Source organism: Rasamsonia emersonii, assembly GCF_000968595.1.
Source record: "Rasamsonia emersonii CBS 393.64 chromosome Unknown ctg1118621759665, whole genome shotgun sequence".
In the NCBI taxonomy this organism is placed as follows: Eukaryota; Fungi; Ascomycota; class Eurotiomycetes; order Eurotiales; family Trichocomaceae; genus Rasamsonia; species Rasamsonia emersonii.
Genome location: NW_013563348.1, coordinates 1 through 26,300, shown reverse-complemented (window position 1 = coordinate 26,300; position 26,300 = coordinate 1). Strand labels below are relative to the sequence as shown.

Sequence of the window (26,300 nt, the reverse complement as noted above, 5' to 3'; positions counted from 1 at the left end):
AGCATCCGCCTATCGTATGCTGAAGAGAGCATAGTGATAACACGTGATCGTCTCGCTGGCACGGGCGGACCTGATAGCAGGCTGCGCGGCCATGGTTGGGGGCGTGGCGCGCCCGCTCCAGCCAGGCGGATTGCCTGCTGTGGAGGGCCAAAGATGATTCGACCAGGCCTGCTTTTTCCCTGCGATTCTGGGCGTTCCTTTCACGGGCTGTCAGCGACTTGGCGTGTCGAATTCCGCAGGGAGCTGCCGCCAAGCTGACAAGCGCAGCCGCCAAGCTTAGGGCCGCGTGGCAGTCGCATAGCCCACGACCGCATACAGAATCAACCTATAGGACTTCGGATAGAACGCTAAAAAGCTGACGATCGATCGTTCAAGTATTTTGGCACAATCCAGCAAGCCAGACAAGTGCAATACAGTTCGAGTCTACTTTCGCTACGACCGTTGTCGACTCTTTTACAACTTGGCGAGTCTTTCATATACCAGCGAAAGGAATAGTTCGTATCAGTAGTTCTCATTCAAGCTGAGACAACTATCGACATCATTAGAACTGCATCATTAGTATCAAAAATGGCCAGCCGATCTATCCGGTACAATCAACCTCCTCCGTCCTCGGTGTGAATCCCATTGCGAATTTAGTCCTTCTTGAGAGAGGTGTAGCGCAGGTAACTACAAGTCATATACAGTTAGCCAGGTTGCTCAAGATACTTTGTGACCAGCAGGAGGGAACTTACGGCTTGACCTCGCGGACCTCGCCAAACTTCTTCTTGGCATCCTCGGTGGACACGACAGGGGGAATGACGACGTCGTCACCGGGCAGCCAGTTGATGGGGGTGGTGACACCGTTCTTGTCGGTGGTCTGGAGAGCATCGACAACACGGAGGACCTCAGCAGTGTTGCGGCCAGTGGAGGCAGGGTAAGAAAGGATGAGACGGATCTTCTTGTTGGGGTCAATGATGAAGACGGAACGGATGGTCAGGGCCATGCCTGGTGTGAAGTTAGCATTAGATGACAAGCAGAGGATGTATATATAAGACGCACCCTTCTGGTCAACGTTGGTGGTGTCATCGTAGTCGATCATGTCATAGAGGTAGGCAATCTTGCGGCTAGGGTCGGCAATGATGGGGAACTTGAGGTTGGAGCCGGTGACCTCGTCAATGTCCTTGATCCACTCCTTGTGGGAGTCAAGGCTGTTGGCACTCTGCGAGTCTCTGTTAGCATCGCATTGCAATCCTCGCTTGGATCGTCTTCTCTCGACTCACCAGACCAATCAGCTTGACGCCACGGGCAGCGAACTCAGGCTCGAGCTTGGCGAAAGCACCGAGCTCAGTGGTGCAAATGGGAGTGAAGTCATCCTGTGTGAAAGCTGGAGTCAGTATATCATGTCACCCAAAGAATGTATCCCCAACTGCCAGGTTTCTCCTCCGCTTGTGTCTCTGTGCGGCCGGGTTTCGCGGGGTTCAGAGTGGAAGAGAGGGGATCGGTGTAACGTACAGGGTGAGAGAAGAGGACAACCCAGTTGTTGCCAATGAACTCGTGGAAGTTGATAGGACCGTTGGTGGTCTCAGCATCGAAGTTGGGGGCAATGGAGCCCAGACGGAGACTGTACAATGAGGAGGGCCGTCAGTGTCGAAATCCTGAATCAATTCCCAGCATGAAATGGTTTACTTACGGAGCACGCTGTTCCTGAACCTGAGCCATTGTGAAAAGCCGGAGGGGGTATAGAAACTTTTGACAAGGACGGTGGTTGTCTGATTCGAGGAGGAGGATGGCAGAGGAATTGACTGCGGACGAAGCTGTTGGAGAGAAAGAAACAACTCTGGACCAGAACAGGACGCGCCCCTGGAAATAAAAGAAGCTCGCGAGACTGATACCCCTCGACAGACCCCTCCTCCCCTCTCTCCACCGGTTCCCAACCTTCACTGGGCAACGAACCCCGAAGGTGTGTCGTGAATCGCGCTCCTCCTGCGCTCGGCGATCACGCAATCGCCTACCGCCCGCGGCAGAACGGCTCCCATTGGACGGCGATGACGTCTTCGCGGCGTGGGCGGTTCTTGTCACTCGCGATCCGGCCGCCGGTGGGTGTCCCGCATTCCCTTTTGGGCGTGCACGACACCCATGGTTCTGGAGGGGGAATCTGCACATCAGAAGCCATCTCGGACGAATAGACGGATGGCGTCATTGCGAGCCCCGGGGGAGAGGCGTGGACTCGGTCGAGTCGCGCAGGAGTGGAGACGGGAGGGTGTTTGCCCTTTTCCTGTTCGGGAGCATGGCAGTACTCTAAATACCATTTAAGACGGCGTTGTATATGCCAGTAATCGAATGCTGTTAAAAAGGTTACACCTCTGGTGCCCTCTGAACCCAGTTCCTGATCATTCCTCTCAATTCCCTCCGGATATATCTCATAACTTGGATATCCATCAGCAGAAAAAGCCTCAACTTCTCACCCGACAGTATCGGCCGAATATCAAAAGGCACGCGGAAGGCGAGGGCTAGGACCATCCTCCAACCCACCAATCGACATCTGAAGAGATGGCGCAATCGCGAATATCAGTCTTGCCTATCCTAAATCCTGTCTACTTCGTACACCGGAGGATGGGAGAGAATTCGTCGAGAATTGGACACTGAGGGACTACAGTTCTCGCTAATTTAGCCGGATAAAAAAAAAGACCAACACCTTGGGCGACAGAACCTCAGTTCTCACTAAACTACCACATATGGACCATGATTTGTCAGTTCGAAGACTCGATCAAAAGAGTCGTTGGATCGACATGGCTAAATACATCCATTCATCTCTAGGTCTATTATTGATTTTTTGTCAGATGCATTTTTAAGGCCTTATTTACGAATGACCTCATTCCTGTCAGCGATGACATCAGCTCCCCGCCTCGATCTGAAGTGGGCAGGCAGATTAGACCACCAAGGTATATCTTCCTGTGTCACATGCGTATCAACGTGCGTGTATGCGTGTCTCGTCAGGTTCGTTCCTCAACGTGGCGTCGATGCCAGGGCCATGTGCTATCGGCGGCTCATTACAACCTGAGGCATCTCGTCATCATCATGGCTCGACCCCACTGGTCGCAGGTATAGATCGGGATCCCGACTTCGGACAAGAGTTCGACTCCAGGGTCCCGTCGGGCCGAATTCTCGCTCTGGGGAATAGATGGAGGCGTTAACCGTGACTGCCCTCCCGCGCAACAAGAATGGACCACGGCTGTCAAATCCTGAACAAAAATCAATGCTGGTGGAGAAGTTCCTAGAGATACATCAGCGGGCATGCTCATCACAAAATAACTACAGTTCAGACCACTTACACTGGCGAATTTACTCTTGGCCCGGATTTTCGGTCCGTAGAAGACAAGCACCCACGGCACGATGGTCAGAAGAGCACCCTACTCCCAATTAGTAAACAAAGTCCTTAATGACGCCAATGAGAACCTACAATTGCACCCAGCAGACTGGACGCAGCAGGGTATCCCAGGTTATTAAACAAAGCATTGGTGACCAAGGGGAAAACTCCACCGAGAAGATTTCGACCTGGAACAGGTGTCGGTTAGGGAGACTTCCAAAACTAGGACCAGGGGAGCTATCTTACAGCAAGACTGAGCAGCGAGAGCTGAGCTCGCATATCGATGGTATGTATCGGCCAGATAATTAAACACGGCCAGATAGATAGAGAAAATGCCCATTGTTGCGCAGCCCACAGCGAGCGCAGGCACGATCCACGGGATCGACGTGAAAGAAGTCCACCCAAACCAAAATAGACCCGCCGGCATCAAGATAGACTCGATGCAAGCGAAGTACAACCGGCCTTCCGGGGTACTCGACAGCTTGCCGAATCGAAAAGCGATTCGTTCCTGATAGATACTCAGGAAAGTGGCCAGGATGGAACCAACGCACATGGCTGCACACACGTTATTCCTCGTCGTACTGCATCTGGGAGGAGCCGTCAAGCTTACCTGTAAACACAGCCCCAGCCTGCTCAAGATTAAAGTGGTGGTTGGTTTCGAAAACCAATGGGATGGAGCCAAATTGTAGGTAGAGGACAGCCCAGCTGAAAGCGACCCAGAGGGAAAAGAAAAAGACGACTGGTTCAGTAAAGAGGAGATCTGACAGGGGTGGGTCAATTGCAAGGCCAAAAACATACGTCCAAGGCGGGACTTACGGAAAGGCCGGTAGCAGGATATGCTAATCATCTTGACGAGAGATTCCCGTTCCTCGTCACTTTTGACCTTCCACCTGATGCGACGGACGGTCTGTTTCTCTCCGGGCTCATCAGAGGGCATTAGAACGCCATAATAACCGGCCTCCTCTAGGCGCTCGTAGTATGTATTGAGGGCCCGGGCCTTCCGGCTCAGGAGAATGCTTCCGCGCGTCTCCTTGAGAAGGATGTACATAATAACGACAAAGGCCCCGCTGACAATGGCATGGGAATAGTAGATCCACCGCCATGACGTGTGATAAGCGATAGCACTGGAGATCAGAGGACCCAGTCCTGTTCCGAACAGCGCCGCCCCAGAGAACAGGGCCATGGGAGTGTTGCGGTCATCCGCATGATAGATATCGCTGATGACACCGCCCACCATAGTGGAGAACGTGGCTGAGATCCATAGTTAGTTAGCTTCCGGCAACAACGACAATATAGCGAGAATCGTGCGAAGGAAAAGAAGGGTCCGCGAGTTTGGAGACATACAGCCGCCTACGCCCTGGAAAAACCGCGCCACAAGCATCCCCGCATACGAATGGGTTCCCCCGCACGCGATCAGGCAGGCTATAAATAAAACCTCTTGTCAGCGTCTATCCTGTCTGATGCACGGAAGCTTGTCCCCTACCAGTGAAGAGGATCCCGCTGCTGATAAACACTGGCCTTCGCCCATTGATCTCGGAGAACGGAGCCAGAACCATGGGTGCGATGGCGAATCCAGTGGTAAAGGTGGTGACGCCCAGGTCGAACGCAACAGGGCTGACGTTCCATACTGGCAGCAGCTGCTCTGCGGCCGGGGTGTATTCCCCTGCCGAATACGCCGCCAGCACTGTCACCCCACAGGCAAGCCAAGTTATTAGCGTCTTGCGGGATTTGGACCACAGGAACGGTGATGTGTATGGCTTCAAGTCAGGACATTCTGGCGGAGGCAGGCTGCCAGGTTTGGGGGATGATATTCCCACGGGAGTCGGGAGTTCAGTGTCGAAGGTGAGATAGAGATACTCGATCTCTTCCGTTCTGGTGGTCTCGTGCTTCCCTTCCGTTGCAGCTGGATCCTCTCCCGGCGGCGGTCCCACAACGATAACTTGATTATTCTGTGCACCAGCGCTGTCTGGCCCTAATGCGGGCGATTGAGGAGGCGCAAGGCTCTCTGGAGTAGCCATCCTTCTCGACGAGCCTTGCGTGTGCGAGAAACGATCCCCTGATGCGGAGAGAAGGAGGACACGGCGGTTCAGCTGGCCCCCAAGGGATGTTCTGATCTTTTTCTACCTGACCTGCGAGCCATGGCAGATAGACACCCCCCATAAAGGATTCTAATCTAACAGATAGCTTAACTAAGACAGGACAACCGAAAGTGGAGTACAGATCAAAAGTGAGCCGGTTATCGTGCCGGTTCGCTGCAAAGCCCGAGGGATCTACGGTATATCCGGTTAGGGACCTAGGTAACTGAGTGCCGCTACCCGACGGCTGAAGCCGCTCGGCGAGATCTCACTACTGCAGTTGGTCAGCGATATTAATAATGAATAACTAACCAACTTCGAGCAGAAGAATGAACCATCAGCCTGTAGAGTGGCAAGACTACTTGCTGGAGCGGCTCACGAGATCTGTGACTGCAGCGTCCTTGATTCTGGGGAAGCACAATGTTGGAACTCTGGAAGAGTCTGGAGATTAGTCTTTACGGTGGATATCGGTGGGCGAGTGCTTTTTCCTCGTGGTTGGCCGGACTTATCAAGGGGCTCCGGACTGCAGGCTTCCAGACTCACAGCGGGGAAATCGGGAGCGGAAATTCAACGGACTAGGCTAGCTCGTCACCGGTGAAGGATCAACTGCTGGGAATACAGTAATTAATAATATGACAGTAGCCTGACTCAAGCATATCACTCACGTAATATATACTTCCTCCGGAGTAGTATGCAAATCCCGGGCATGATGTGCATCCTGAGAGGATCTTGGAAACGTGCATAAAGTGCGATGAAATCATGAAGCAAAAAAAGAAAGTAGCACAGGACTGCACGTGACATGCCACAACAAAGCTCTCCTGCCCCTTGTTCTCACCGACCAGCAATAACAAACACAGCTGATTGTGCTGTGGATGTTGACGCAACAAAAGAAAAACAAAAAGATAAGAACAAAGAAGAATTGATGACCGTGAGAGAGTCAAATTTGACTGCGCTGACTCGCAAAATCACAATTAATTAAACCTGCAAGCGATCTGACACTGCTGAAGCTACTGCGCACTAATAATAGGAGCGAATGCCACTAGGAACGGCCTGGTAATTAACCACTTGGGTAAAGCTCGAGCTTCAACTCAGGAGCTCCCATCTTATCGACACTCACAACAGCCTCAGTGATTTCTTTGTACTCATTGTTCTTGTCAATCCTTTTTTTTACTTGACTGCTCATTTGCGCACCCAATCACGATACAAGAACAGAGAGGTATTGGTTCATTGTTCTGCAATGCCGCCCAAGAAACGCAAATCGACTGTTGCAGACACCAGTGCAAATGAGCAACCTTCTAAGAGAGCGCGCAAGCCTGTTGCTGAGACAGCTGCCACCACTCGGTCCAAGCGTGTGTCTAGAACTGGGAATAAGAGCACCACAGTGACAACTGCAACGAGCAAAGCTAAAACAGCTCCTGCCAAGGGTGCTGATACCCCAAGGAAGAGAGGTCGTTCGCCCAAGAATCGGGATTCTACCACTGGTACGTAGTATGATATCTGAAAATCACATAACCATTTGCTCCCAGTGTTATATATCTCTCTCTTTATCTCACTTCTGACAAATAATCAGGAGCGTCGGCCAAATCCACTGTCGCAAAAACTCAAGAAAAGCCCAAGAGGCCCCGTGGCAGACCTCCCAAGAAGCAGCAGTCTGCGCAGGCGCAGCCATCCTCCACCAGCGGAACTCGTGGAGAAAATGAGCAGCTCTCCTCAAAGCCCGAAGAGGAACAGAAAAATGTCGAGGAACATGAGGACAACGCAGACGAGCAGAATGACGGTCGTTCCTACTGGCTCATGAAAGCAGAACCCGAGTCGCGCATTGTGAAAGGGGTTGATGTCAAGTTCTCCATCGATGATCTGCGCGCGGCTGAAGGGCCGGAGCCGTGGGATGGTAAGCATGGGCAATGAGATTCGTTTTGAACCACAGACAATGATACTAATACAGTATGGCTAGGTGTTCGCAACCTTGTTGGTATGTTTCTATCTGGTATCTCAGCTATATTACATATTAACCTCGTATTCTTATTGGATTTGTAGCACGGAACAATCTGCGGGCCATGAAGAAAGGGGACTACGCGTTCTTCTACCATTCCAACTGCAAGCAGCCCGGCATTGTGGGTATTATGGAAATCGTTAGAGAACACTCCGTGGATGGTGTGTACCGCAGCAGCCGAGATCCTGCCCGAAGTACACTAACGTTTGATGACAGAAAGCGCCTTCGATCCCGCCCATCCCTACTATGACGAAAAGTCCAGTCGAGACAACCCGAAGTGGGAGGTTGTCTATGTCGAGTTCCGGCGCAAGTTCCAGAATATGGTTTCGCTGGAGACGCTGAAGTCGTATGCCAAGCCCGGGGGGCCCCTGGAGAATCTGCAAATGCTGAAACAGGGGAGATTGAGCGTCTCTGCAGTCACTCCGAAAGAGTGGAGGTTTATCATGAAGTTGGCGGGAGAATCCATGGAAGCTGAGAAACCTGCTGAGAAACCTGCTGAGAAAGCCACCGATGGCCAGGATTCTCAGGCCCAAGAAAAAGAAGTCCAGGGTGAAGAGGTCCAGGCGCAGAATGAGAATGCTGAGGCCCATGGTGATGAGACCCAGGTTCAAGGTGATGATTCCGCTCCAGGAAAGGCCGATGCTGAGGTTCAAGGAGAAGCCCAAAACCAGGCCGAAGCGACAGAGGCAGAAAAGGAGCCCGAAGAAAAGGAAAAGGAATAATTACTGGGATTGTGATTTGTGCTCAAAACTGGTAGAGAGGAGGCCAAGAGACAGGGTTCTCTTTGTGTATCATAGGCGATTTGCTTGATTTTTCGTCGATTATGGAGAAGGAAAGGAGGGAGGCACTGTTATCATATCTCGTGTTCTACGTCTCTGGTCGCAGAGCATAGAAGCGGACCGGGAAGAGCTTGAGGCTCTTTGGGAATCCCAACTGCTCCTCCGTCTTGATCAGGTTCATTCCGGCCTCCTTGAATAATGCTCTGAATTTATGATCTGTTCTCGTCACACTGCTGTCTAGATCATCGTAGATATCCTCTCCATCCGGATCTGTCGAGATATTCTCCTTGACCACCACGAACCCCGACTCCGTCAGCGCTGTGCGACAGCGGGCGAGATAGGCCACCAGCTGGGCGTCTGTCAAATGCCCGACACACCACTGGTTCCAGATCACATCGTATTTCTTCTCCGGCGTCCAGTTCTCGAGCCCGGTGACATAGATATCCCCGACGACCCCGTCCTTCTTCAGCTTTCCGTCGCGCACGACACGCGCAAACTTTTCCACCGGCTCGACCACGTCGACCACCTCGCAGACCTGACTGAGGAAACCTTCTGTCACGCGGCCGATGCCTGCGCCGCAGTCCACCCCCAGCGGCAGCTTTCCCGGCGTGGAGTTCGGCAGCAGCCGACGCACCTTAGCCATAAAGTTCATCGAGCCTCGCAGATCGATGCGGGAGACCTGGGGATAGCCGCCCAGCATGCCATTGACGTTGGCGGGGACCTCGTTCCAGTAGCGCAGGGAGGCGGCATGGTCGATTTGCGAATCGGGGGCGGATGGCGCGCTGCCGGACATGGCTGGCTCGACCAGGCTGGGGGAGCTGTTGGATAGGAACCTTGGGAGGCGCGTCGCGAGGCAGGCGACCAATGCAGGGATGTCTGGACAGGACTGGATCCCCTGGGAGCGCGGATGGCCTTTTTATTGCCTGGGAAGAGTAACTGGATCCGAATGCAAAGGTGGGGGGCGCCGCCGAGCGAGGGGCTCGGAGCTCTGAGGCAGCTTTGCGGCGCCCGCAGCCAAACAGCAGCCGGCAGACAGCAGCAAGTAACTGGCCAAGTCTGCCTGTCGTCCTTCAATGCCGTGTAATGCCGTGTAGTTTTCTGCGGCGTTAGCAGCGTTACGCAGATCGGCGATTGGGTGTTGCCCCGCTTTGCCAGAGCTGCTGCTTATCGCCCGTCCGCAGATTAATCATCGTCTGCCAGCCTGCACTGCCGTATATATATGTCTGGCCTCACGCCCCTCGCCTGTCGCCTGCGTGCTGCTTGTCTTGGAGCTCCCAGGCCCACACGAACGTCTCCGTTGACGCTTCGAGTCCCGTCAGTTTTCAGTAATCGGAAGTTCTCCAGTTCGCCGCGGATCATGTCGGACCTCTTCGTCGAGTTGACTGCCCCCAACGGGCGCAAGTACACCCAGCCGATCGGGCTGTTCATTAACAATGAATTCGTCAAGTCGAAGTCTGGCGAGAAGATCACGTCCATAAACCCGACGTAAGTAGCCGGTGCAAGTCTAGGCAGTTTCTGTCGCAGCTCTGACAGTTCTTTCTCCGCAGGGACGAGTCGGAAATTACGTCTGTGTACGCTGCCGGAGCCGACGATGTCGATGTGGCTGTCAAGGCCGCTCGCAAGGCCCTCAAGGACCCGTCCTGGAAGCAGCTGCCTCCGACAGACCGAGGCCAGCTGATGCTGAAGCTCGCAGACCTGGTCGAGCAGCACCGGGAGACTCTGGCCACCATTGAAACCTGGGACAATGGTAGGTTGCTTCTTCCTGGCTTATATTAAATCTATACTGACTTGCTCCTCCAGGTAAGCCTTACTCCGTCGCTCTGAGCGAAGATCTCAGTGAGGTCATTACCACATTACGGTACTATGCGGGCTGGGCGGACAAGACCTTTGGCCAGACGATCAGCACGACACCGGCGAAATTTGCGTATACTCTGCGTCAACCGATCGGAGTCGTGGGCCAGATCATCCCCTGGAACTATCCTCTTGCCATGGCTGCCTGGAAGCTGGGCCCTGCGCTGGCGTGTGGAAACACGGTGGTCTTGAAGGCTGCGGAGCAGACGCCTCTCAGTGTTCTGTACTTCGCCAATCTGATCAAGGAGGCTGGCTTCCCTCCCGGGGTCGTCAACATCCTCAATGGTCTTGGACGTGTAGCCGGCGCTGCGATTGTCAACCACCCAGATATCGACAAAGTCGCCTTCACGGGTTCTACGGCCACAGGTCGTGAAATCATGAAGATGGCGGCGTCTACTCTGAAGAACATTACTCTCGAAACAGGTGGAAAGTCGCCTCTGCTGGTCTTTGAGGACGCGGACCTCGAACAGGCCGCCAAATGGGCCCACATTGGTATCATGTCGAACCAGGGCCAGATCTGCACGGCCACGTCGCGCATTCTGGTCCAGGAAAGCATCTACGACAAGTTTGTTGCGCTGTTCAAGGACGTGGTAGCCACGACCAGCAAGGTCGGAGATCCTTTCAACGACGAGACTTTCCAGGGCCCGCAAGTCACCAAGGCGCAGTACGAGCGTGTGCTCTCCTACATCGAGAGCGGCAAATCCGAAGGCGCTACTCTCGTCGCCGGTGGAGAGCCATACAAGAACGTGGGCGATGGCAAGGGCTTCTTCATTGCGCCTACCATCTTCACCAACGTCAAGGACCACATGCGGATCTACCGCGAGGAGATCTTCGGTCCTTTCGTCGTCATCACCTCCTTCAAGACCGAGGAGGAGGCCATTGCCAAGGCGAACGACACCACGTACGGCCTGGGCGCGGCCGTGTTCACGCGGGACATCGAACGCGGCCACCGCGTGGCGGCCGAGATCGAGTCCGGCATGGTGTGGATCAACAGCAGCAACGACAGCGACCCGCGCGTGCCGTTTGGCGGCGTCAAGCAGAGCGGTATCGGACGGGAACTGGGCGAGGCGGGCTTGGAGGCCTACACCCAGATCAAGGCCGTCCATGTCAACATGGGTACGAAGCTGTAAAACGCAGCACTTTTACGGATATAATAAACGAATGAACTGGAATTCGGAAAGGATCAGCGAGCCGATCTTTCTTTATCGCTGGAATAGTATATAGTACATACATGCGATAATAGTAGTAGTAAGTACAGTACATACTACTCGAAGCGAGCATAAGAATGGGATATACTGTATGGAGTAGAGATATACTGTAGAATGTACTGTACAAATACAAGGAGATCTCTTTGTACGTCTACAAAATAACTCAAGTTCCATCATCCATATGCTCGAGTTATGAATATTCATATTTTCATATTCATTTTCATTTTATATCTGGTTTGATATTATCTCCTGCTATTTAATAGTGATTCCTTCCTACTCATATTAACTCTACTCTCCGACGCCTTGATGTAACCCACGCTTCCCACAGTGCCCACTGCTCGCGCTCCACTCGCTCTCCGTTGTCCCCCAGATCGTCCGCTGTTAGCGCTCTCAGCTCCGCGAGCGAGAGTTGCTGCTGTTGTCCCTGACGGAGTTCGACTTCTGCTTGGTACGTCGGAGATGCGGGAGAGATGTTGTTGTTGTGGTTGTTGTGGTTGTGGTTGTCTTCTAGTTCCCCATTTGCATCCACCGGCTGCTGTCGTGGTGGGCTTCCGGGAGGAGGCACCTCGACACCGTTCATGATTTCGGCATCGAAGTGGCTTGCGTAGTCAATGTTGCGCAGATCGACCCTTTCCAGCTCTTCCATCTCGCTGTGCAGGAAAGCGAGGACATCCCGCCATCGGCTTCCCTGCCGGAGATAAACACACGGCATGCGCAATTCTCGCAGCTGGAACCTGTGCCGCCGCGATATGTCGATAATCTCGGCCGACTCCAGCCGCCAGCCTTGGATCCCAAGACTGCGCAGGCTCTCCCACTGGAGACGATGGAAAATATCCTCCAGCTGGAAATTGGCCGGGCTCTTTGCCGGGAAACCAATGTGGATCATGATCAAATTTCTCGCGGCTAAGAAGAACTCTCGAAACACTTCCGAGAGGTTGGACATGATGGTCGTAACGTCCCGAGTCGAATGGAAATTCACATCCAGGCAAGTCAGCCGCGCCCCAACCGCAGAGATCGTAATGCTCGGCGTGTGCAACAGCTTCAAGGCCGACTCTGGACTGATCTGGGGGCCAAAGAACCGGACAGAGTGGCAGCTGGACCCAAGAATAGCCACCCCCAAGTTTCTGATAGCACGGGAGCATGCCGGTTCCCAATCCAGACTGAGTTCCTCTTCAGCATTACCGTCTCTCTCTCGAAGTCGCTCCAGCAGATCCTCGTCCGCTTTGTCCTGTAACCGGAGGAGCTTGATTTCCTGGAGGGAGGAAAAAGAGGCCATGGCCCGCTTCAGGAGCATTAGATCACTGCCATTCTCGACCAACGCATTCTGGTCAGCTAGGCGGAACATGTGGACCTTGAAAAGCACAGGATTATCTGAACTGAACTCTTTCAGAAACCGTTCCCAGCCTAGACGAAGTCTCTGTCAGTGGCCGAGCTTGGGATCTTTTCTGGCAGTAAATTCACATCATTATCACATACCACGTCCTCGGTAAAAAGGTCGCACCATATACGTGAAATACCGCGTGTGACCCGCCAGCTTCGCATTCACCAATTCATCGAGGCGCTGGAACCCTTCCCGCGAAAACCTGAGAACGAAGCGACGGAATTTCCATGGCGTTGCGATTCTCATGAACCGCTTACAGACCAATCTGTATCTGTCCAAGTCGGACCGCTCCCCCAATCTGAAACCCTCATCGCCATTAGCCGCGTGCGAGAACCGTGGCCGGGATATGTGCAGATGGTCCCGTATTTTGGTGCTCTCGGGCTCTGCCACCAGGAAGGAGAGGATGTGGTTGAGCAATTCGTCCGCCAGACACTCGATGGGACATGGACCATCCATTGTCATCGTCTCCGCGCGAAGCAGCCGACTCGCCGGTCGACTGGTTCACGCCAATTGGCATAGGATGGGTGAAGAGGAAATCGCAGTAGACAAGAACATGAACGTCTTTTATCAGCCCATGTAGAGAGCTCCCGCCGTCAGGGACAAGGGGATCCCGTTAAAAGCGCACAGCAGGGCTGCAGAGACTCGCGACACTAGTAATTCGGGGAAGCAGGTCTCATGTCGCAGCAGCCCAGTATGCGTTCCCTGGTCGCTGCTGGCCTGTCGAACGCCGACACGCCCATCCACACTGCGATCACATGACTGAAAAGGTCCCTGGAGATCAGGTCCATCCCGCAGCCACATGCATGCGATGGCCTGTGAGCGTCGTCAAAGAAGGAGGAGGGTTCAGATGCGCTGTGTAGCGTCGGGGGGCCCGGGCGAATGATTGGAAGTGGAAGCGTATATGAAGAACGGCAGCCGGAGCGACGCTGCACGGCCGGCGCCTGCGAGACAAATCCCCCTCCAAGACGCCTCGGGGCCCCGCTTCCAGGGGGGAGGGGTATCTGCGCGCAGAGAAGCCGATCGTCTTTGGCCAACCGTGTCGATAATCGCACGCGTGTCTGAGATGCTGCTTTTCTCGCAGCGGGCGGGTCGCTGACCACGATGCCGCTGGTCTCCTTCAAGAGGTGGGTGGTTGGACTGCAACGGAAGCCATTTCCTTGCACCGGTTACGCCGCTGCAATATATACTGCACAGAGCTAGGTTGCGACGCCTCCAATCACATCAACAGGCCTCTAATCTGATTCTTTTTCTTTGTTGATATGATGACGTCTAGGCCGGTCTGCCGATCGAGGATGCAGGCCGGTGCCGCCGTCACCAACGCGCTGTGCTCGCTGCCAATGAAGACATAGACTTAATTACGTTCTCTCTTCACGGTGGACCATGGCCCTGTTCACAATCTGGGAGACTTGGCCAATTGTCTGTCTGGTGCTTTCGACATCGGAGATCGAATCGACTCTTTCTGCACGCTAGTACATTACATATGTTCTCGTCCTATTCGTGAATGCCCCTGCAGGGTATCGACCCCTTTCCCGCTGCCCACTCCACGTCTTCAGACGCAGAAATGGCAAAAAGAGCCCGACAAGAAAATCCATTGATATCTACAGGAGTCCCAGGAAGCATATTGAAATGATGTTCGGGTTGTGAGCTTCGCAACTAGACCTCCCGCATTCGGTCTACAGCATTCGTGGCCTGATCGTGAAGTTGCCAGATACTTTTTTTCCTAACTGCCCTTTGCCATGTTCATTCGACGGCGTCTGATATCCGTACTGCTGATCTTCGCCTCGAAACTTTCGGCAGAAGCGTCGACTCCCTCCTCCACCTCGCCGGCTTGTAGAATATCAACCTCGAAGATCTCTAAAGGAGCCCAGCCTTTTTTCGCCCTCTCGTCATTGATGGCCTTTCCTCCAGATCGGGTCTCTTTGGACACAACCAGGGCGCTGATATTTTCGTCGGTGATGGTGGGTCCAAAGGGGTCTGATATCTGCACCAATTTGATGTGCAAATCTGGCGTCACCTTCACCAACACCCATTTGCCGTTGGGGCCGGGATCAGAAGCCCGTTGAATATCTGGGACACGGTCTTCGGGAGGTGTGAAGTCAATGATTGCGCTCAGGAAAGATGCGGTGCTCTGCCATCGTTCCTCCCAGCTCTCCAGGAATTCCGCGAATTTCTTGTTCACCAACAGCTCATCGCCGGTGACACCGACCGTGAGTAGTCGCTCCCTTCTCCCAGTGGCTTGACCACCGTAAGAATCCAATGCCAACGCTGTGGCGGTAAGCAAGAGCTTGTGACCAATGTGAAGATGATCAAAGGTGCCTCCCACCGCGACAGAGTAGTGGGGCTTTGACGGCGTCTCCAAAGGCGTCACGATACTTTTCGATGAGGTTGAAGTATCCCCGCCAGGGACTGTCGTGCAAGACTTGGATTTGGTATAGTTCAAGAAGGACGACGCCAGCTGCTGGCTCTCCCTCGTATCCAATACGTACACATCGTCCCAGGCTCTTTGGCACGTTGCTAGGGTGCGCAAGTCGATAATCGGCCCTTGTAGGGGGGAATTCCCTGTAGTGCTCGATGTCTGAGCGGGACTACTCTCATCGTCGACAAAGAATATCCTCGTGTCTACCCCACCAGGGCCATCTAGTTCGAGATCTTGCGCTGCAGCAACAGCGCCGACCAGCGTATATAAGCTGGCCAGCAGATGCTGTAAGCTGGCGAAGACTCTGGCTCGTGGCTGGTAATCAGCGGAGAGAATGCCCGGAATGGCCACAGCAATGTCGAGCACGCCTATGCGATTGAAGCCGTCCAAGGCTCTGGATAGATGTGAGAAAACGTGCGACAGAGCCGGTCCATACGCATCCCTCAGTCGGCGGACTGCGTGGGAAGGCGGGGCTGGCAGGAGCAGAAGCGCGTATGGCGGGCTGATGCGGTCCTGGGCCATTCGAGCAATCGGCTGGTCAGCCCTGGTGGCATCGCATGTAGAGAAAAGTCAGGAGACAAGCAATGTTGCTGGATGTTATGGGACGTAAACAGAGGACGGTGTCGTCCGATGTCTCTGCTGTGCCGCGGCTGAGTCAGCAGCCTGTCGCCCGCGCGGGGAAGCGAAGTGAACCCGCCTCCTCTGCTGAAGACGCCTGCAGACTCTGTGCTCGAGAGACGATGCCTTTCAACGGGCACCATCGCTCCTCGAACGAGTCCCACCATGAGCAATCGAGCTCGCACGGTGCGCTGAGGGGTGTGCTCCAGGCCGGCCAGGCTCTTGGTGCTGTCGGGGCGCCTGCAGCAGTGGCAGCCACGTCAGGAACCACCTCCGCCGCCGACGACCTCTACTCCCCCTGCCGACCATCCTTCTTCGTCTTCTGCAGCACTGAACGGCGGCGCCTACGCTGCCGCAGCGGCGAGGAGCTCTGATCTCGCAGGCGGCACGTCCCAGGCACTTCCATCCACCATGTCGCAACAACAGCAATACGACTCTCCCCGGCGGGCTGCTGCGTTCGGCCGCCAGCCGGAGGAGCTCCATATCCCTCTGTCGGGCACCTCGATGCCCTCGCATACGGCTCGCCAGCAGCCTCACAACCAGTTTCCTTCGAGTTCCGAGCCTGGTGCCGGTAATCCCCCCTCCATCAGCATTCAGCAATCGGCCCCCCAACACGCGCAGTACAGCAGTGGTCCCAGCAGCACGCTGCCAGGCGCCCTCCAGCCTGGGAATGCCACGAATCGACCGCCCCCATTGCCTGCGAATACCGCTTCTTCGACTGCTCCTGCGTTACCTCCCATATCGACCCAGTCTCAGCAGTCTACTACAACACCCTCACGCCCAACTAACTCGCACGGCCATTCGAAATCCAGCCCTGCGGGGTTCGACCAGCCGAAATACAAGCAATATGGAACGCCGCCGGACGATTCCAAGTACTCATCTCCTCCCGGATCTGGCTATCCTCAGACGCCCTCGGGGGCGAAATATTCCCCGCTAGGGCTGGCGGATATACGGCCACAGACCGACTCTGCGCTGGTGGATACCCCGATTACGGGGTCTCGTCCCTTCAATGGTGACTTTCAAATCCCCAAAAACAGTAATTACGTTGCGCCATGGCCGATCTATGCAGTGGATTGGTGCAAATGGCCCATGCCTTCGGGGGGTTCCTTTGCTGGGAAGGTAGCTATTGGTAGCTACGTTGAGGAGAGCCACAATTACGTATAACACCCCCCCACTCAGACCTCAAAGTGCAGTGGCAGACAACTAATCCTTGATCAGATCCAAATCATTGACGTTCACCGCAAGCAACCGGATCCAGATACCCCGGATTTAGCACCGGGTGATGTGCAGTTGGAGTTTGTGAAGAGCGCCGAGGCCACGCATTCATATCCGGTGACGAGGATCTTATGGGAACCCCCATCGTCACAGAAGCAGTCAACTGATTTGCTAGCGACTTCGGGGGATCATTTGCGCCTATGGTCACTTCCAAGTTCTCACGCGGGATCGAACAGCAATTCGATTACCCGACCGTCCAACCAACGAGAGCAACAACAACCGGCCAAGCTCTCGCCATTGGCTCTCCTGTCTAACTCGAAATCACCGGAACATACTGCGCCGATCACGGCGCTGGACTGGAATACTGTATCTCCGAGCCTCATTATCACCTCCAGCATTGACACGACGTGTACGATCTGGGACATACCGACTCTCACAGCTAAAACGCAGCTCATTGCGCACGACAAGGAAGTGTACGATGTACGGTTTTGTGCAAATAGTGTCGATATCTTCGTGAGCTGCGGTTCGGATGGGAGTGTCCGGATGTTTGATCTGCGCAGTCTGGAGCATAGCACCATCATCTACGAACCGTCGGAGAAGAACGACAAACGTAAGTAATCAGATTTGATTCCGTAATGGCCGTGACAGCAGCTAATATAGTGAAGCGGTTTTGAGTCCGGGCAATTCAAGTCCTTCCGGCCCCCAACCTGTGTGGCCGCCTCCCCTCCTGCGCGTAGCGAGTATGTCCTTCCTTCCCAGTTTCTTGTTTCTGGTCGATTGTGACTAATTCATGTTTTAGCCTCTCCACACGACTCGCATCTTCTAGCGACCTTTGCACAGGACTCGAATATCGTTCGCATCCTGGACGTGCGACAGCCGGGGCAAGCAATTATCGAGCTGAGGGGACATTCAGCGCCAATCAACAGCGTTGAATGGTGTCCGAACCGACGGGGGATTATTGCGTCTGGTGCCGACGATTGCCTGGTGCTTGTCTGGGATTTGATCAACCACCATAACGCGACACACATCGCCCCTAGCGTTCATCATAGTTCGAGCTCTTCTTCTTCTTCTACCTCTGAGCGCGGCCCGTTCGCTGCATGGCAGTGCGACTATGAAGTTTCCAATATGAGCTGGTCTCCACAGGGAGCCACAACTGCGTCTGGCCACCCGCGAGATTGGCTAGGGGTATGTGGAGGAAAAGGGTTCTGGGGTGTTGCATTCTAGGGGTGGGGGGGTAGATAACTTTTTTGTTTGAGCATTCAATGTTTTTTTCCCCCTTTTCTTTTCTGTCTTCCTTGATTTGTGACATCATATGAGACTCACGACTTTGATTGATTGGTTGATTGATTGATAACCTGGAACTGGAGGGACACTTTGAAACAAAAAAGAAAAAGATAAAAAAAAAGAAGAAGTGATTGATTGATTGATCACCTAACGTTAGCATTATTTATTATTTGAGTAGGTATGGTATGGTATGGACTTGTCTTGAGGGAGGTTAAGAGAGAGAGAGAGAGATACAACCTACTTATACCACTATAGTTCTGATTTCTGATGGGATACATGGAAGAAAGCAAGGAAGGAAATGTATGTGCTGCTGATTGATATCAACTTTTTCTTACTTACTTTTTACTCACTTTTCATTTTTCGTCTTAAGGCTCTATATCAATCTACCTCTATCTATTTACAATCAATTGAGATTCCTTCGAGATTTTCTCTCTCCCCTTTTTTTTTCTTTCGACGAGAAAAGGAAGCAATTCACGATGATATTATTGTACTACGACAAAGAGAGAGAGAGAGAGAGAGAGAGAGAGAGAGAAATCGATTACCGTGCCAGCAAGGTGGGAAAAAGAGAAAGGGTATTGATTGATTGTATTGCTACCTAACCTAGCAATCATAATCATTGAAAGACGCCCAACGTCATCAAACACACACGCGCGAAGAAAAACCCTTTAGTAAAAAACGCCTCGTTGACCGTCTGTCTGTCTGTCCTAAACGGTTCCCGATATATAATATACATGGGAAAAGGAAGCTTTCGAGAACAAAAAAAAAGAACTGGTGAAGGGAAGCCTGACTGATTCATGCAAAACATGCAGGCATAGCCCTATCTATAACATAATGATGCATGAATGCATGCTTTTTCTTTTTTTAGGATGCATCACCACCATTGCCTTTGGCTAAGATGCTGTCTTCCAACCAGCGAGCGAATTTTACGCTCGGTATATCCACCGCCCTCCAAAAGATATCCCCCGCCCACAGGGAGATAGGTAAACAGATGATCCAGCCGATTAGGAGACCAGTGCAGAATTGGAGGTTCGTCTGCTTGCCCGTGTATCGCCAGATGCTCGGCATGATGGAATATCCTAGCGAGTGCAAAATCGGACCGTGGACGATATAGAATGCGTACGAGATCTTTCCCAAATACTGAGAGACACGGTTCATGAACAGCTTTTGGATGTGTTTAGAGTTGTTGATGCTGTGGACAATAAGAACTGCCCCAATACTCTGCGGAAATCGATGCGGTTCGGGATACGTCTTCGGAATCATCCTCCCTATCCACATGTACCCCGGCGTGTATTTCACGCCCGTGTTCGGTGAAGACCCGAAATAAAGCCCTACTATGAAGACAAATATCCAAAAGCCCCGCTCATGGCGGCGGATGAATCTCCTTATCGGGCCTGGGTTGTCCGGCTTCTCCACCACCAACGTCGGATGCGACCAGACGCCGTTGATCAGATCGAGCTCGGCCATGAACATGCCGCAGAGAAAGAGGACCACGTCCCAACGACCCCATCGGATGCAGAACCATATCAAGCATGCCACCAAACTCATCCGGACTTTGGCCTTGAATCGACTGGTTGCAAGAATGACAACAAACAGCACAATCGAGCTCCGAAACTCGACAGGAATGGTCCACAAGTGTGGGTTGTAATTGTTATAATAGAGCGACCAGTCCCATACATCCATCAGCCGAACAATCGTGTAGTACCAGTCCCAGAACTGTGCATAAGTGGTTTTGAAGATCGGCGGGTGTTGCTCGTTTGTCCCAGTGATCGTATGGCCTTCGAAGACGACCTTTTGCGAATAATCATACAAACCCATCCGGACGGCCAGAAAAACACAAAGAGTCCCCACAATGGATGGAATGTACAGACGCAGGCCTCGTCGAAAGGTTGAGGAAGAAAGGACGGCAAAAGTCTGCTCCCACGATCGGCTCCGAATCAGCTTCAGCGGTCGGAATGACAGGACGTAGCCAGAGATGACAAAGAAGATGGCAACCATGATATGGCCGGAGATCAACATGTGGACAAAGGGCAGTTGATGGATTCCAAAATTGGCTCCTCCAAACCCCCATCCTGTCCCGACTTGCCATGTGTATGTGAAAAGGAAATGGAAGTTGAACACGAGAAGACAGGCCCAGCCTCGTAACCCATCCAACGCGGCGATTTCGTGCAGCTTGGCCGGTTTGGGAGGTTCGCCGCCGAACACCGGCTGCAGAAAACTGGGGACTATTGCCAGACCCAATTGCGACAAGCCTCTCTCAACTATCGATCCCTCTTCATGGTGTGTGGATTGAGACGAGTCGGAGGAGTGGTACGGCGAATAGTCTCTCGGGGACTCTCCCTGACGCCTGTCTCTTGCGGACTCGAGATCAGAAAGGACGATGTCGTCAGATGGGCGATGAGGTATATCGTAACGCGCCATGGTCGAGACGAGAACTCGAGTCTCTGGACACACACTGGCTCAGAGATCCCAGGCTCTGGAAGCCAACTCAGCCGTGCACCTCAACTTAGAGCAATTGAGAAGCAAGACATTCCCCGTTCAACAAATGGTGGGTTATCAGAGGTCCCATCGCCGTGTTTCCCTTCAACAGACTCTCCAGGTTGATCAAGTCGAGAGACACATGGGCTCCAGGGCCTTTCCCAGCCTAAAGAACCCCTAAATTATTCGTCGATTTTCAGGAGGATTCGTCAAGACTGCGGTTCAATTCAGTCGGAACAGTGGTGAGGCATGCTTTGCTTCACGGCAGATGGGAGGGGCGGAGACAGGCCAGCTGCAAAGAAAGATGGAGGAGGGGCTAGCGTTGACAGAGCAGAGACATGAAGAGCGCGCGTTGCGACGGTCGAGAAGAGGAAGGCAGCGCGGCTTGATGGAGGAAGGGCGATGGGAGGAGCAAGGAGCCAAAGGGCCAGGATCCGCTGATCATCGGCGGCGTTGCGCGAGTGTTCGTACCTTGTCCCGGTGGCTGGCCCACATGCGGTGATAAATGAGGATCCCCTGTCGCTCCAGGCGATGCCACGGTGTGCCACTGGCATGAGCTTGATGGGGCTAGAAAGCTTGTCCTCTGTCCGTGCATTCATTACCAAGATGTCGATGTGCTAAGCATGTAATGTACAGTACATTTACATATGCATATACAGACATCAATGGAGGCTACATGTGATGTTCTAATGTCTGCGAAGAGACTCTTGGATCAGTTTAATTGATTTGAAGATCGTGTTCTTTGCTTGCGGTTACTGCGAGAACCATGGCTTGCACCGGCTGCTTACTAATGGCAGCCACAGTCACGTGATCTCAACAGGAGAACAAAACACGTGACCACAAAAAGAAGCCGCCGCTCTGAGTTGAGGCGAGAAGAAACAAAGAATAGCTGGCTGCGAAAAGGAGGCTGCTAGTGGTTCGGTTCTTAAAATATATAGGAATATCACAAAGAAACCCTGTAACAGAAAGTGCCGATCCTGCGCTGCCAGAGCCTCGACAGATTCCCATTGGTGCCTGTTGAGCCTCACAGCGACAGCGGAGCTTGGACAAAGACGAAGTAGACTGTGTAGAGTATTCGTATGCGCAGCATTCTTGAATGCATCTCTGTATGCTGTCGGTCCTGCCCCGACGTTGAGGAATAATCTGTGCCTCGTGCTGGCGTGCCTGCCCTTTTTCTCTGCAGGCATGTTCGCAGGCGCCGATGGGGAAGGAGCTCCTATCCGCAGCGCATAACCCCCGAGAGAGCAACCTCCACGACGCGCGAACAGCTGCCATCCGCCAACGCCCTCGTTGCGCCCCCAACGATCGCTTTCGGCCCATGTCCCGATTGCACGCGTGAGAGACGACTATCCTGGAGTCTGCCGTTCGGTTTAGGTGAGCTGTCGCGCACGCCTGCCCTTCCGACGCCGTCGCCATGGACTTGCGCACCATCATGAACAACGACGCCAGCGGCGTTACAAACCCCTCTCCGTCGACATCGCAACAGTCGCCTGCGCGCCGGCAGAGCTCTGACCCTTTCAATACTCCTCGCCAGAACGAGGCCTCGACCCCGGGTTCATCGTATCAGGCTGGATACTTCTCTCGCCCGCCTCAACCCCCTCCGTTGCAGCCACCTCACCATTCTCCGGGTGGATCGTCCTCCTACAGCTCAGCCCAGTCGCCGTATCAATACAATTCGGCTTTCACTCTGAGTACGGGCGCTCAGTCTCATCACGCGCAGAGCCCTTCTCACGCCTATCCTCCGGTTTCTCGCGACGCCCACCCCGTCACTCCCGCCAGTCCAGCCGTGTACAGCCAGCCACAAGGGCCCTCGCTGGCTTTGCCCTATACACCGCAGTCGGTGAATTCAGCGCCCCACCAGCAATCTTACTTCTCTCACCAGGGCTCTCAGTCCCTTCAGTATGTACCCCGTCCTTTCTCCAGGTCTAGTCAACTGATTCCCTCCCAGAGATAGCCCGCGCGCAACCAGTGCGCAACAGCCATTGCCGTCTCAGCAGCAATTCTCTCCCCAGACCCAACGATCTCAACCGGGAACTCCTCTTGGACCGCCATCAGTCCCCTATCAGCGCCCTCCTTCCCAGACGAGCCGGCCACCCTCCTCCGGACACGAACACGGTCAACCGTCTACTTCGTGGGGGCCCCAGGAGAGCCATGGACTAGAACAAAGGAATACAACATCGCCAAGTACGCAACAGCGACCGCCATCTCGGAGGGAGTCAAGGCAGGCGGACCAAACGTCAGGGCAATACCCAAGAGAAACGGATAGGGAAAGGAGCGTCAGTGTGAGCCCAAAGACCATTGTGTCTCGACAGAGTATTGCTGGCTCCCAAGACCGCGGAAGTACACCATATCGTAGCAGCATGGACGAAGGGCGCTGGAGAGAAAGTCCTCCGGGAACGGTTTCCGGCCAGTCTCATAGTGGCTCCGTCGCAAATTCAACGTCCAAGCACCCGTCTACTACTCAGCAATCATATCCATCCCAAGTGGCACAGGCAAATAGCTCCCCATTGGCGAGACATACGCCATCTCGTGATAGCCCCGCATGCTCTTCCACTCAGTCTCGACCGCAGAAGCAAGAGACTGAAGAGGCATCAGAACCCCCGGCACAGCCACCGAAACGGAAGAGGACGAGATACGACGAGCCTCCCATCTACGCTCGCAAAGCTCCAAGAACGAGCGGAAGGAGCCCGGTGATTCCCAATCGACGCCCACCGATTCCCAAACATGCCGCTGCGACATTTGCCCAAGACAATCGGCCCGTGTCACATCAGCGCCCCCCTGCGGCGCCATTGCCGTCTTCGTCCAGACCTCCAGTTAATGGGAATACGCCACAAAATAGCCGTCCACCTCTTCCTGCACCGGCGGCGCCATCTGTGGGTATCCTAGGACCTTGGGAGCCTTCAATCACCGGACTCATTCCTCACGAAGAGGTTACCAAGGTGATATGCGATTTCCTATTCCAGCAGGTCGTTGTCAGAAGAGATCTCGGTGCTGGTCCAGCGGGTGCGGCAGCGACGGGGTCTACGGCTATCCTGGAAGTGGAGGCAAAGCTTGGACAGCTAGTCGACCGGGACAAAGGGGGACGTCTTCGTCTGCCTGTTTTGACTGAGTGTGTTCTCAGTAAGGAAGCGGCTGGCTATCGGACCGCTTTTGAGAGCACCATGACTCTGGTGAGTCTTACTTCTAACCCATCCATTCCATTCTTTTTTTTTCTGACCGCCTCACAGGGGCAACATCGTGCGATGAACAACTTCCTGAATGAGGCTGTCAAAGCCTCTATGCCTCAACCAGGCTCCAATCGCATCCCCTTATCCTATGCTCACAAGAAAGAACGAGATACGTTCTATGAAATCTCCATCAATGAACTCCCACCAGTTGTCCAGCATAACATCCATCCACGGCATAAACCTCGAGTGCGGGTGACGACAGATCAGCGCACCGGTGAGGTCGTGTCCAAGATCGTGAAGTGCCGAATTGCAGATCTAGATGTCTATAGTCCCCGAACCCACGTTGATTGGCGAGTAAGCGTCAATCTCGAAATGAACTATGACGGGGATGTGCGACACCTTCAGGTTGCCGACCTTGGCAGCACTCGCGGCCGAGGCGGTAGCGAGAGGACCAAGGATCGTATGAGTTATCGACACCTGGCATACCAAATCGATCTAACCCAGGTAGCATTAGCAGAGGTATGTTCTAGAGTTCTCAAACTCTTCCCATCCTGCTTCCGATTTCACTCTCGTCAGGCTCTTATTCTCTTCGCATATGACTGATGACAATGGTATATGTAGAATCCTACGAAAGCGGATTTCGAGCATGAACTTGAAGTCGAAGTCTCTGCTGCCGAAGTACGGCGACAAGGAGATCTTGCTCTCGCTGGAGATCCCAAAAACCAGTATGAGGACTTGATCAAGGGATTTATTGATAATGTGAGGGTGCTTGCCCGGGCAGTGCCCGCCCAATAATTGAATCTACCGCTTTATTAATTTCACATCTTTCCTCGATTTTCTTTCCCGCAATTCTCTTCTTCATTTGGCCTCCCTTGATTAACGATACACTTTGGGGAGAAATTATTTTTAATTCTTTTTTTTTCATCTTCTCAAAGGGAAGCCGTCAGTTTGCCCTGTTCTGCAAACATCTGTGATTGGCTCATGGTGTTGGCATGTGTAGTATATTTCCCATTTCTCCGGAAGACTACGTGATTGACGGAGTTGACTGAGTTCTTCATCAGTTTTTTTTAACCTCTATTTTCACGTGCATGAAAGAAAGAAAAGAAAGACACTCGGTTGGCCGAATCTGCTTGGAATGAATGGGGGGAAAGAACAAGATATGTTTTTTTAATTCATTTTGTTTTCTAATTGTCCTTTCTCGCATTGTGTGTTACTAGTAGATAAATAAACAAATGAACAGACAGACAAACAGACAAACAGAAAAAATAATTGCGATGAATGAAAGGGATGAGAGTCAAATAATTAATTAATTGATTAATTAAACTAGAACAGCGCAATTCACTACTTGACTAGGGCTGGTAATTGAGGACCTAGGGTCGTAGGCATTGATCGAACGGTCGATTTATTTATTGATCGTTCGAACGAGTGGTCGATTATTGATCGATCGATTGATTCCAAAGTAATACTCCGCAGTGCTTAAGTGAAAGTGAAGAAATAGCTACGTAGCAAGCAAGGAAAGGTTTTTTTAAAAAAAAATTTCATTTTATTCCATTTCTACTCAGTACATATCTAATAACCAATTCCTTTTTAAAAGCAATTCACAGTCACAGGGGTAACATTTTTTTTTGTTGAAGCATTTTTTTTGTTAAAGGGGAATGAAAAAAAAAGAACAGAACTTGCTTGCTTGCTCGTTTGCATCATGCTTAAAGGGGATAAAAAAGACACAGGGGGTTAGAGAAGACAAATACAAATGCAACTACTAAACTAGCCGTAACTGAACCAGAGAGATAGAGAGACAAACCTTTTGCCACCGCTCTTTACCTGCAAGGATCACTGAAGGACACAAGAAAGAAGAGTATGCGCAGGGGAGGTACAAGAGAGGAAAAAAAGATCAAGTGAACCATAACCCGGATACATACTGTTGCAGGAAAGAGAAAAACCAGGCAAGGGGAAATCAGGTGAATGTGAGGGGAATCCGTAATACAATCAAATTAAGGGGGGAATGAAAAATAATACATGCTCCGTGAGCCCGAATCGAGTCTGTTTTCTTGTCTGAAAGTCAACATAGTCTTGCTGGACCGTAACGACTATGTGCGTTGGTGTTTCAAGGACTAGGCGTGCCCTCCTCGTATCGTGGACCGCCATCGTCCGCGCTCGCGCCAGGCGTCGCTGCAACTCCGGATCCCACCGCCGGGGTAGGTGCATCATACGGCCGGCTGTAACCACCAGGAGTAGGCGCGTTTAGAGCACCGGGAGTAGGGGCGCTGTCAGCGTATCCGCGCGGGGTAGGAGCCAAAGCACCAGGGGTTGGAGCGCTCGCATACGCGCCGGGAGTCGGTGCAGAATAGTCTCCGCCGGGAGTTGGAGCGTCATAACTCTTGTTATTAGATGCAGTAGAAGATTGAGCATTCCAGGCAGGGGTTCGACCGCCCGGGTTGGGGGCACCCCAGGCAGGAGTCCGAGATCCGGCAGCAAAGGCGTCGAAGCCGCTT

General features: G+C 53.0%; 11 protein-coding genes across 11 annotated transcripts; 5 read left to right on the top strand and 6 right to left on the bottom strand.

Moving 5' to 3' along the window:
- Window positions 1-632: 632 nt before the first annotated feature.
- Window positions 633-1,698, bottom strand: T310_0126 (Peroxidase; the record flags this gene model as incomplete). The annotated part of the gene is made up of 6 exons (XM_013476995.1): window positions 633-666; window positions 732-984; window positions 1,039-1,198; window positions 1,260-1,352; window positions 1,492-1,600; window positions 1,670-1,698. The coding sequence occupies 6 exons, from the start codon at window positions 1,696-1,698 to the stop codon at window positions 633-635; spliced, it is 678 nt and encodes a 225-aa protein (XP_013332449.1).
- Window positions 1,699-3,232: 1,534 nt separating this feature from the next.
- T310_0125 (MFS multidrug transporter) lies at window positions 3,233-5,364 on the bottom strand (the record flags this gene model as incomplete). The annotated part of the gene is made up of 8 exons (XM_013476994.1): window positions 3,233-3,253; window positions 3,312-3,389; window positions 3,440-3,534; window positions 3,593-3,901; window positions 3,957-4,085; window positions 4,163-4,597; window positions 4,691-4,768; window positions 4,830-5,364. The coding sequence occupies 8 exons, from the start codon at window positions 5,362-5,364 to the stop codon at window positions 3,233-3,235; spliced, it is 1,680 nt and encodes a 559-aa protein (XP_013332448.1).
- Window positions 5,365-6,658: 1,294 nt separating this feature from the next.
- On the top strand, window positions 6,659-7,819 carry T310_0124 (AT DNA binding protein; the record flags this gene model as incomplete). Its single annotated transcript, XM_013476993.1, has 7 exons — window positions 6,659-6,770; window positions 6,825-6,902; window positions 6,992-7,312; window positions 7,376-7,393; window positions 7,459-7,575; window positions 7,631-7,760; window positions 7,810-7,819. The coding sequence occupies 7 exons, from the start codon at window positions 6,659-6,661 to the stop codon at window positions 7,817-7,819; spliced, it is 786 nt and encodes a 261-aa protein (XP_013332447.1).
- A 462-nt stretch (window positions 7,820-8,281) lies between these two features.
- On the bottom strand, window positions 8,282-8,986 carry T310_0123 (uncharacterized protein; the record flags this gene model as incomplete). Its single annotated transcript, XM_013476992.1, has 1 exon — window positions 8,282-8,986. The coding sequence occupies one exon, from the start codon at window positions 8,984-8,986 to the stop codon at window positions 8,282-8,284; it is 705 nt and encodes a 234-aa protein (XP_013332446.1).
- Window positions 8,987-9,550: 564 nt separating this feature from the next.
- On the top strand, window positions 9,551-11,174 carry T310_0122 (Aldehyde dehydrogenase (NAD(+)); the record flags this gene model as incomplete). The annotated part of the gene is made up of 3 exons (XM_013476991.1): window positions 9,551-9,678; window positions 9,741-9,940; window positions 9,994-11,174. The coding sequence occupies 3 exons, from the start codon at window positions 9,551-9,553 to the stop codon at window positions 11,172-11,174; spliced, it is 1,509 nt and encodes a 502-aa protein (XP_013332445.1).
- Window positions 11,175-11,308: 134 nt separating this feature from the next.
- On the bottom strand, window positions 11,309-12,195 carry T310_0121 (uncharacterized protein; the record flags this gene model as incomplete). The annotated part of the gene is made up of 2 exons (XM_013476990.1): window positions 11,309-11,339; window positions 11,570-12,195. The coding sequence occupies 2 exons, from the start codon at window positions 12,193-12,195 to the stop codon at window positions 11,309-11,311; spliced, it is 657 nt and encodes a 218-aa protein (XP_013332444.1).
- Window positions 12,196-15,633: 3,438 nt separating this feature from the next.
- T310_0120 (WD repeat protein) lies at window positions 15,634-18,371 on the top strand (the record flags this gene model as incomplete). Its single annotated transcript, XM_013476989.1, has 5 exons — window positions 15,634-15,853; window positions 15,996-16,786; window positions 16,886-17,492; window positions 17,682-18,067; window positions 18,345-18,371. The coding sequence occupies 5 exons, from the start codon at window positions 15,634-15,636 to the stop codon at window positions 18,369-18,371; spliced, it is 2,031 nt and encodes a 676-aa protein (XP_013332443.1).
- A 656-nt stretch (window positions 18,372-19,027) lies between these two features.
- T310_0119 (Acyltransferase) lies at window positions 19,028-20,584 on the bottom strand (the record flags this gene model as incomplete). The annotated part of the gene is made up of 1 exon (XM_013476988.1): window positions 19,028-20,584. One exon carries the CDS (start codon window positions 20,582-20,584, stop codon window positions 19,028-19,030), a length of 1,557 nt encoding a protein of 518 aa, XP_013332442.1.
- Window positions 20,585-22,055: 1,471 nt separating this feature from the next.
- T310_0118 (mRNA capping nucleoside-triphosphatase) lies at window positions 22,056-22,801 on the top strand (the record flags this gene model as incomplete). Its single annotated transcript, XM_013476987.1, has 2 exons — window positions 22,056-22,540; window positions 22,654-22,801. 2 exons carry the CDS (start codon window positions 22,056-22,058, stop codon window positions 22,799-22,801), a joined length of 633 nt encoding a protein of 210 aa, XP_013332441.1.
- A 1,001-nt stretch (window positions 22,802-23,802) lies between these two features.
- On the top strand, window positions 23,803-24,603 carry T310_0117 (mRNA capping enzyme beta chain; the record flags this gene model as incomplete). The annotated part of the gene is made up of 4 exons (XM_013476986.1): window positions 23,803-23,811; window positions 23,869-24,162; window positions 24,214-24,327; window positions 24,430-24,603. 4 exons carry the CDS (start codon window positions 23,803-23,805, stop codon window positions 24,601-24,603), a joined length of 591 nt encoding a protein of 196 aa, XP_013332440.1.
- A 1,309-nt stretch (window positions 24,604-25,912) lies between these two features.
- On the bottom strand, window positions 25,913-26,296 carry T310_0116 (Transcription initiation protein spt5; the record flags this gene model as incomplete). Its single annotated transcript, XM_013476985.1, has 1 exon — window positions 25,913-26,296. A coding segment is annotated over one exon (384 nt), but the record flags the coding sequence as incomplete, so codon positions are not given.
- Window positions 26,297-26,300: the final 4 nt, after the last annotated feature.